Raw genomic sequence first — 10,257 nt, 5'->3', positions numbered from 1 at the left:
CAGGACCTGGCAGGAGGCCTGGTGTCTAAGCAGCTGGGCTCAGGGAAGGGTGGAGAGCCTGGGATTGAATCCTCGTCTCAGCACTGCCAGGGCCCAGCTTTGTAACCTTGGACAAATCATCTCCAAATCTCAGCTTCCTATAATATAGGAATCCTCATTTCACTATCAGGTATTGATAACGTTCTGCAAAGCCTAGTACCATGTTTAAATGATGCTGAGGGGCATCTGGGTGGCTCAGATGGCTAAGCATCTGCGTTCAGCTCCGGCCATGATCTCCAGGTCCTGGGATCAAGCGGAGACCCATGTCAGGCTCCCGACTCAGCGGGGAGTCTGCTTCTCCCTCTCCCTCTTCCTCTCCCCCTGCTTGTGCGCGCTCTCTCTCTCTCTCTCTCTCTAATGAATAAATAAAATCTTAAAAAAATAAAATAAATGATGCTCAGAAAACATATGCTAAGCTGGGTTCATGGGAATTGAAACGAGACTTAATGTTTTTAAAATCCAAAGTTGTCTAGTTGCAGTACCACATAGGAAGGAGGCGTGGTGTTGCTGGGGGCTGAGAACTCACGCTCCCAACACTGCCCCCAATTTCTGATGCTCTCACCCAAACTCAGTACCTCTCCCCCAATTCTGGGACGCCTTAGGGACCCCAGAGAATAATTGCATCTTCACTCCTGGGAGTGAGTCTGGTCCTGGGGCAGAGAGCTGCTCCCAGGAAGCTCCCTTTTCTGGCCATTGGCATCTGCTGTCCACACTGACTTAGGGCCCTGATGCGCCCCAGGAACCATCCCCGTTCTGGGGGCACAGGGTGACTGGAAATCCAGTTTGGTGAGCCTGAGCAACACTCTCTTCTCTACCCAGGACCTCCCTGTAGACCGCACCTCTCAATCAGCTCCATCTTGGAGAAGGAAGAAAGAGGGAAACAGTCCCCTGCCAGGGATGGCCGGACCAGAGGGAAGGGGGATTTTTAGAAGTACCTGGAGTTGCTGAATCTGTCAGGGCCCACGGCTCACAGAGCAGTAACGTAGGAAAGAGGCGAGTAACCAAATATGTGCACACAATGGCATAGGCCCAGAGAAACCGAGTCACACACAGATCGACGGATACCCAGAGAAACAGTAATTCACAGAGCGATATGGACAGAAACACATACACTGAGACCCGCTTTCCTACCAGAGAGGGAAGCAATCTGGTCAAAAAAATCCACTCTGGGTCCAGTTCTCCAGTGTCCTCCCCAGGCACGAGAACAAGCCCATAAAAATAGAAGAACATAAAGGTAAAATGCTCAGCCCTGGGATGCCTCACTTGCCTTCTTTTGCAAATAAGCATTTGAATGTGTTTTGTTCTTGGAGCCCAGAGGCATGCACAAAGGGAGCCCTTTCTCATGCAGGAAGGTCCCTCTGCAGGGTCTCCCCTGTGCCCCCCTCGTCCTGCCTTTTGCCCACCAGCCGCAGTGGCTTTGCACCCTGAGCCTAAGAGGGGATTCCTCCCGTTTCAAGAGTCCTAAGAACCGCCTCGAGTCTCCCAAGTTAAACTGCAGGCTGAGATGAAATTAGCCTCTTTTTCTTAAACAGGGTTCCTGGATGGAGCAAGGGAGAATGTATGGAGAGGGGATCCCCCAGAGCAAGCTGGAGGCATCACCAAGCCCCTCAACCCACACCAGCTTCCCAGGGTGAGAAGTTTGTTCTTGTCCAAACTCGACGCCACATAAAAAGTCTGAGAACGGGCCTCTCCCTTTTCCCTGCTGGTGGGTTCCTGGTCAGTTGTTGTTAGAGGGGGCCTCCTGGGGGCTCCTTGTCACTCACAGGCCCTCTGTCCCATCCACTTCCCACGTGGAGGCCAGGAGGGGCCTGTTCAGTGTAGCCGCTGCTCTCCCCAGGAGGGAACCCTGATCCTCCAACGCTTTTCTTCTCCCTCCTCTGGCTATTCTGGGCTCCAGGCATGAAAGTCCCCTCTCTCTAGTCTGGAAACGGGTAAATGATGCGTAATTTATGAGCCCATCAGCCCGAAGTGCATAAGTCATATGTGCACAAAAGGGCCGGGTAAATATTTAAAGATTAGAGCCAGCTGGGGAGAGACACAAAGGGCTAGGACAATAGGGGTGTCTCTGAATTCACTCTCTCTGAGCTGGGCCAGCCCGGTTCAGTGTCGAGGCACTCAACGCAGTCCCAGCCTTTGTCCCTTGGAGGGCCCTTGGCGGCCAGGCTATTCGGAGTCGCAACACAGCTAAAGAGAGTTAAACAATCGCGGCCTCTCCAACGCCATCTGGAGACAATCGGCTGAGTCATTTCAGAGTTTTGCTGTGTCCCGATAGTTAATTACATGAAGCAATCACTTCATTCCACTTTGAAACGCATCTGCAGAGACCCACAGTGCCTTTCTCTCCCCCCTCACCCTCGGTGTCCTCTGTGGCACTCACCAGTTAGCATTGCTTTCAATGTCTGGGTGCTGGAGGAAGGGAAGGGGCTCTCACCCAGGGTGAAGAGGCTACTCGGGGCCATCACCTGGGAGGGCTGGTGGAATATCCGGCCCGGCTCTTGTCCTGGGACCTGCAACTCACTCCCTACCTTTCCGGACCTCGGTTGCTCTGTAATGTTCTTTCTTTTGCCGAAGTTGAGAAAACCCAACGGGGGAAGGGAGGTCACTTTTTGCCTTAAATTCTCAAGTCCGAGGAAGCTAAGGGCTCTGAGTATTCTTGGAAGCCCCCAGAGGGCTCCAGAACTATAGAAGGAATTTTTTCCTTGAATGAGCAAAGGACAACCTGGATCTCCCCAGCGCTTTGCCAGAACTTGTGCTCCTTTGCAGGCCCCCTAGGGATTCCAGATGCTAAAGATGGAAAGGGAGTCGGTGGCCTACATCCCAGTTTGCATAAGCCGGGGTTCTAAGTTGGTCTATGTCCTTCCCTGCAGCCCGAGAGTACTTCGCCCTGCTTGCTCTCAGATAAGGGAGTGGGGGGTGCCGCACCCCGCATCTCAGAAATCGCCTCCCCTACCTCGACGCCCCCCCCTCCGGAGCCCCGCCTCCCTGTGGGTGCGGGTAGGAGGCTCAGGCTCAGGACCTGGAAACAGAGTGGGGGAAGGAGGAGAGGAATTGGGTCTTAATGGGGAGGTGGCTGCCCAGGAGCCCGAATTACGGGTAAAGTGGGGATTTCCCGGGCACGGGAAAAAGCCGGCGGCTGGGGAGGAGAGGGGGGATGGAATCCGCACCGGGATCTCTCTCTGCCCCGAGTCTGCGCGACCCTCAGCCGGTTTAAGGGCTGTTCGTGGCGGCCGAGCCACGCTGGGCGTGGGAAACCGGGAAAGCAGGGGGGCAATCAGCCTAGGTGTGTGTGTGGCTGGGGGATGGTGCCAGGGGAGGGGGAGGGCGCAGCGGAGCCGGAGGCCCATTAAGGGGGCGGGAGGCGGACTTTGACCGCGGCGAGTCCAGCCCAGGCCTCCCCGCCAGCCTCGCCGCCCGCAGCCAAAGCAGAACATTGCGAATTAGCTCATTTTGCGGTCAATTTTCCACTGCTTAGGAAAACACTAAGCCACCCACGTGAACGGCCCCACCCAGCGCGGCCGGGAGCCCTGGGCTCGGGCTCGAGAGGAGCGATGGCCCGAGGGGCTGAGGATGCCGGGGTGCGGGCAGGGGCGGTCCGCGGGCCCCTTTATGGAGGCCCTAACTCTGGAGAGGGGGCGGGCCGCGAGGGCTGCGCGGAGGGCCATTGGTTTGCTAATACGCGGAGCTGAAAGGCGCGGGCGGCGGTTTATGGGGAGGGATCATAATTAGAGGACAAATTGCCCCGCAGCCCGCGCGGCTCAGAAGCGGGGGCGGGGGTGAGGGAGACCGGCAGGGCGAGGCGCGCGCCCAGCTTCCGTGCAGATGTGCAGCAGCTGGAAGCCCGCGCGCGGCGGGGCGCCCGGAGTTTGGCCCCGAGGGGGCGGGCGCGGGCGGGCTTTGTGGGGCCGGCACAATGCCCTTAACACTCGGCTGCCCCCTTTGTGCCCAGCCGCGCCGCCCGCCTGCCCCGCGGCGCCTTTGTAGCGAGCCGCCACCGCCCCAAGCCGGAGGAACGCACGGAGGCCGGTGGGGCCCGGCCAGCCCCGGCGCTTCAAAGCTGCCCGGCGCGTGCCAACGCCGGCCGTCCGGCCTCGGCCCCGCCGCCCAACCCCGGCCCGGCCCGGCCCGGCCCGGATCCGGCCTGCGGGTCGGACGGCCGGGGCGGAAGAGCACCTCGGGGCAAGGGGCCACGCAACCTACTCCTGAAAGGAGGGCGGGGCGCGATTCTCCACGCTGTTGGGGTTTGAGAACGCCTCTGCCCGCCCGGACTGGGCCCTCAATACTCCCGGAGGGGGAGAAGACGCCCGGGCTCCACGTAGCCGGGTGGCGGGGGTGAGGGGGCCCACCCGGGCCCCAGCAATATCCCCTCCCCCTCACGCTGAGTCCCTGCAAAGGCCAGTTTGTTTATTCCCCTGCCTCAGGGCTCGACTGCAGAACTTCGGCGTCCAGGCTCCTTCATCACCCTCCGGAGCAGCCATGGGGGCCCGCGTTGTTCGCAACCCCATTTTACAAACCCTGAACCTGAGGCCTTGCGAGCCCAGTACAGGGACACACCTCGGTATGAACCCTGGGAGTCCTCTGGACGTCAGCCCCTCAGTCACAGCTACTGGAGTCCTCCTCCCAGGGTCCAACCCGGGACCGCACCAGTCCTGCTGGACGGCCTAAGCGGTCCTGCGGTGGGTGCTTCCTCCACGGAGCTCCCTGGGTCTCCAACCACAGCCCGAATAATGGAAAGTGTTTGGGGGTCCCAGACCTGCAAGAGCACAGAACGGGGCTCTCCCCACATGATCAGTGTCTTTCCTACCCTCACCTTACATTTGTTGGAACCAAGAGAAGGCTGGTGGGAATAAACTCGCAGGCTGTGAGGGAAGTGTCAGAGCCCTACTTGTCCAGCCTGGAAATCCAGGACTGAGGATGGGGAGATTGTTCTACGCGCCCAGGCTTGAGGCTGCCTGCAGCGTCCCCCGAGTTAGGAGAGGTGGATGGGGGCCTAACAGGGCCAGAGGGCACATGTGCCCAGGCTACACCTTAGCACAGGAAAGCTCCCAGTCCAAGACCACAGCCAAGAGGAGACTGGCTATAGCCCCGAGGGCGGGCTGCACGCTTTAATGGGACACATGTCTCTGCTTGGCCCCCTCGGGCCCAGCCTGTACCCGGCTTTGAGCAGCCACAGGCAGAAAATCGCTGCATTGTCCCAACATTAGGGCGACTAATGTGGCGTTGCCAGTTCGGCCAGAGCGTGAAACCCGCAGAAAGGCATCGCTGGCGGGTCCTCCCTGCCTCCGCATCTTCATCAGGCCCAGAGAGGCCCAGCACCTTGTCAGAGTGGAGCCAGGCTCAGAGCCCTGGGCCCATGGACGTTCCTCAGTGGGTGCCCCCCAGAATGCTTGGAGACAAGGGACAGCAAGGGGCCTAGTAGTGAGGCTCAGTACCTAGGGGCACTAGACACAGGGACAGGACAGGGCATGGAGGGGTATGCATGGGAGGGGATCTCAGACTCAGGGAGTGATGGGGGTGAGAGGGATAAAGGAAAGACTGAGAAAGGGGAAGAGGGGTCCCTTGGAAGAAAAGAGGGTTCCTGGAGGTGAGGCTGAAGCCGGGGAGAAGAGAGGGAGGTGGGGAATTTCACAGTGCATCCCCCCCTCTCATCTCCTCCCCCTCGGGGTTCCTCGAGCCCAGGAGCGCCTCATTGACATGTAAACGAGAAGCCCTATAAAGGCGGCACTGCCTCCCACAGGCACAGATAACGACACCATGGGCACTAAGCCCGGGACCCAAGCCAGCTCCGGTGGTCACTCCAGCGGCTTCCGCAAGGTCTGGGGTCCTGAGGCGCACAGAGCGGGGGCCCTGCCAAGCCGGGGGTGGCGTGGGGCAGAGGGTGAGAGGACCGTCACCCTGCCCTAAAATACCACCCCTTCACAGATCTCCAAGCCGCTGATGGAGAAGAAGCGACGGGCACGCATCAATGTGTCCCTGGAGCAGCTGAAGTCGTTGCTGGAAAAACACTACTCACACCAGGTGAGACGTGGGGTCGTGGACGGGTGGGGTGATACAATCCCCAACCTCATCCCTTCTAAGTCGGACTGCCCAGCTAAGAGCCCTTTCCACGGATCTGCAGATCCGGAAACGCAAGTTGGAGAAGGCAGACATACTGGAGCTGAGCGTCAAGTACATGAAAAGCCTTCAGAACTCGGTGCAAGGTGGGAGGGCGTCTGGAGCGGGTTGGGTAAAGAGCTGCGGCGGGGGTCGGTGACTTGTGGAGTCAGAGCCATGGATATGATGACAAGGCCAGATAAAGGAAAAAGGATGGAGAAGAAAGCTTGGGGCAGTGGGCAGCTGGGTGAGGAGAAGGCCCCAGATTGCTGGAGGCAGGAGGCCGCAAAGACCCTGCAGGCTAGTGTAGTTGTAATCCGGGTGGGCGAAGATCTGGACCCTGGGAAGGAAATTCGGGTTGCGTAGCCCCTCCCCTCCCTGCCACGCTTCTGCCCTCCTTTTCTCTCTCCACACCTCTCCTTTCCTCCTCCCCTCTCCTATTCTTCCCTGCCCTTCACATTTCTCCCGTCCGCTCCCCTCCCCCCAGGGCTCTGGCCGGTCCCCCTCGGAGCTGAGTTCCCGTCGGGCTTGCGCAGCTGTCTGCCCGGCGTTGGCCAGCTTCTGCGGCGCGGAGAAGAGGGCGGCGGTGGCCTGCGCTGCCCCCTGGCGCACGAGGGCGCAGGCGGCAGCACCATGGACAGCGCCGGCCCGAGCCCGGAGGCACCCGCGCCGCTCGGCCCCTGCGCCCCCGCCATTTGGGCCCCTGCTCCGGCCACCGGCGGCTCGCGGTCCCCGCCACCCCGGCTCCTCTTCCCTGGAGGTCTTCCCGGCCCGTCCTCCAGCGTCCCGGGGCCGCAGCCGGCACCTCGCCGCTGCACCGAGAGCCCGGGGCCGCGTCTGGGCGTTTGGCGGCCCTGGTGAGTCCCGGCGCGGCCTCGGACTCAAGGGAGCCCCTGTCCGGCCTGGAGACGCAGAGACTGTTCAGAGCGCGCCTGCGGTGACGGCCGGGACCCCCAGTCATCCGTCCCGGTCCCGTGGCTGGGGTGGCTGGGAGGCCGCCGCGCGCCCGCGAACGCGGGGAAATACACGGGGCCGCCGGGGGACCGGAGTCCAGCCCTCCCAGCCCCACCGACTCAAGCCAGACCCGCTCCCTCTTCCCACCTTCTCGTGGGGCTGGGAGGGGATGTCCCAAGCTGCGCCTCTTTCCCAGGGCCCCCGGCGGGCAGCTCGCCCCCGCCCCCGCCCGGCGGCCACGCCGCGGTGGGAAGGTCGCCGTCGGCAGCGGCGCAGAGCGGACCCCTCGCAGCGAGGAGAATCGCTGCCCCGCCCCGGCCCATTCAGCCGGCGGCGGACGCCCGGTTCCCACCGGCACAAAGCGCGCCGGGTGCCGCCCCGCCGGCGAGGGGCCCCCAGCCCACCCCCACCTTGGACCCCCTCGGCTTCCACGGATCCCCACCCCCTCGGCTCGCGGCGCAGCCCACCCGGCAGGCGCGCTCCCCGATCCCGCCCCGCTCCGAGGCCCCGCCCGGAGCCGTCCTGGCCCGGCCGCCGGCCCCAAGATGCCCCGCCCACCGCTCCGTGCGCCCCACGCCCCGCCGCGCGCGGGGCCTCAGGGTCCGGCCTCCGGACGTCTGGGGCCGCTGCAGAGCCCGCGACCCTCGACCCCCGCGGAGCGCTCGGCGCCCGGCTCTCCGTCCGAAACCGAGGTCGTTGCGGTGCTCGGACTCTAGCCCGGCGTCCCGGCTCTCGAGCGGTCGCCTGCGGTCGGGGACGGGAAACCGCGCGGAGCCCGGGAAGAGCTCCTGGCACTTCCCGCTCGAGATTCAGAACACAGACAGGGCAGACCTGTGAAATGGGTATAAAGAGACCAGAAGGTCCGCGTTTCTCTCACGATGCCTGCTTGGGTGCATCTTTGGAACAACCAACAATCGACTTTCCGTAAAGCAGTTCCCGTTTGGGAGCGCCCCGCTCTGCGGCGTGCCAAACCCGTTCTGATTAGACTCGAGGGGAGAGCGGCCCGGCTCCCCCACTCCACCCACCAGGCTCTTTCTTTTTTTTTTTTTTTTTAAAGATTTATTTATTTATTTATTTGACAGACAGAGATCACAAGTAGGCAGAGAGGCAGGCAGAGAGAGAGGGGGAAGCAGGCTCCCTGCCGAGCAGAGAGCCCGATATGGGGCTCGATCCCAGGACCCTGGGATCATGACCTGAGCCGAAGGCAGATGCTTTAACCCACTGAGCCACCCAGGCGCCCCACACCAGGCTCTTTCGATCATAAGCGGGGAGGGGGGTCTCCGCCGTGGGGTCGCGGGGCGGGCCTCTTGCGTCTCCGCCTTCCAGTGTGTTGGGGGCGACTCGGCGACCGGGACGGCCGCACTAATTCCGCCACCAGCCACTAGGCGGCGATCTTACACCGCGGACCCGGGGGGCGGACTCCAAATTCTCACCGGAGCCCGCGAGCGGCTGGAGAGGTACCCCCGCCCCCGCCCCCGCCCCCGCCCCTAGGCTTCTTGCCCTCCTGAGCCAACCTCACGGGGGCTAGACGCCCCTGAGGCCGTCCCTGAGGCTGAGGCTGCCAGCTGCCCTTCTAGGGCTTCTCCTACTAGGGCCTTGGTGCCTACCCCACAGCTCCATCCCGTAGCTGCTCCAGGCCGGTCTCACTCGCTGCCCGGGGCGAGGGGGTGGGCGAGGGGGAGGCCTGCACTAGTTGCATAGAAAAGGGGCACCGACCCAAAGGATGGCACACTAGGAGGGATTCCAAACCCAGAGGACAGACGTTTGGGGCAGCTGGCTGAGCAGTGCTGCTGTATTCTAGAAAGGTGTTTCCATGAAAGCAGCCTAGGAATGCCAGGTGCAAATTATAGGAAGTTTTTATTGTATCCTGTACAGAAGAGAAATGCTCAGTTGTCAAAAAACTACAAACGGATCCCTGGCTCTGGGTGGGTGGTGTGAAGACAGGCAGGGCTCCCGCCCCTGTGAGCCCAGAGTCAAGCTGCTGATGAACGCAGCCAATAGGCCCGGGAGGCTCAGGGAGTGTGAGAGGGAGCTCCAGGCCCCAGGTCCCTCCGTTTGGGGTCCTCCCTCCTTTTTATTTCTGTAAAACCCAGAACTGGAGGGACTTTGGGGTACCAAGTCTCCCTGCAAGTATTGCCATCAGATATGAAGTACACAGAGTAAAAACCCAATGTGACACGTGGATGGGCCTGAGCAGGGGTGGGCGCCACAGTGGCCAGCTGAGATCTCTGCCCCACATGGCCTGTTGGTCCTTGAAGGCACAGCAGCCCTGGCCAGAGGCGGCCCCTCCCGTGGCTTAGACCATACCGCAGTTTCCTGCCTTGCTCACCTGTGACTAGCTCAGCCCTCCCCTAACCACCCCCCTACCCCCTGGTGAGGGGCCAGGGAGGCCTCAGAAGTAGAGATGGAGCCGGTCCCCCAGGCTCGACCCTCCCAGGGGCCTCTTCTGGGGCTGAGACCTTGTCAGCTGGATGAAGAAAGAGGCCTGGCCATGGGCAGGAGGGGTGGGGAGGATTGGGGAGGGGCTGCACAGGGCAGACAAGCTCCGCCTTGGCTCTGGGATTTGCTCCAGGTTTCCCTGTGTGGGGCCATGGTGTGGAGGCAGGTCTAGGAGGAGCCCCTCTGCGTTTGCCCTGTCCTTTCAGCTCAAGGTCACAGCTGTTCCCGGGCCTCTGCTCAGCCTGACTCTAAAGTCTCACTCCAGGGAAGACTCAGCAAGCCCCTCCCCGAGGCCCATGGCAAAGCCTAGGTCAGCAAAAGGTCTGCCCAGGAGAGAGAGCAAAGAGCCCTGCCCTCAGCAGGGACCAGACCTTAAACCCAGAACGTGGGAGGCCTCTCAGCCAGGACCCCTCCCCAGGGGCATCAGGATAAGGAAGCCCATTCTCCCTTTGCTTCAGTTCTTTCCCAGCATGGACCCAGGATCTTTATGGTGGGAGTCCTACAGGTGGCTGGCTTGGTGGAGAGACGGATGAGGGCGGGGGCACTAACAATGGTCAAGGTGGGTGACGGTGCAAAGTGTTGTGCTTTAGCTGGGGTGTGGGTGGGGTGAGTTCCTGGGGAGGCCAGGGGCACTGAGAGTGGGAGGCCTCAGGTGCAAAGGCCACAGCAGGCCACGCACTGAAGACTGACCCCCACAAAGGACCCACAGAGGGCCCTAGATGCTCTCACACCCAT

At 61.7% G+C, this 10,257-nt stretch overlaps 1 protein-coding gene across 1 annotated transcript; it reads left to right on the top strand.

The window, feature by feature from the left end:
- Nucleotides 1–5,790: 5,790 nt before the first annotated feature.
- Nucleotides 5,791–6,990, top strand: HES3 (hes family bHLH transcription factor 3; the record flags this gene model as incomplete). Its single annotated transcript, XM_080802127.1, has 4 exons — nt 5,791–5,850; nt 5,959–6,054; nt 6,155–6,236; nt 6,617–6,990. 4 exons carry the CDS (start codon nt 5,791–5,793, stop codon nt 6,988–6,990), a joined length of 612 nt encoding a protein of 203 aa, XP_080658253.1.
- Between the last annotated feature and the right edge of the window lie 3,267 nt (nt 6,991–10,257).

The sequence above is a fragment of the Martes martes genome (assembly GCF_963455335.1).
Source record: "Martes martes genome assembly, chromosome: 4".
NCBI classification, from domain to species: Eukaryota; Metazoa; Chordata; class Mammalia; order Carnivora; family Mustelidae; genus Martes; species Martes martes.
This window is presented reverse-complemented; position numbering and strand designations above follow the sequence as displayed.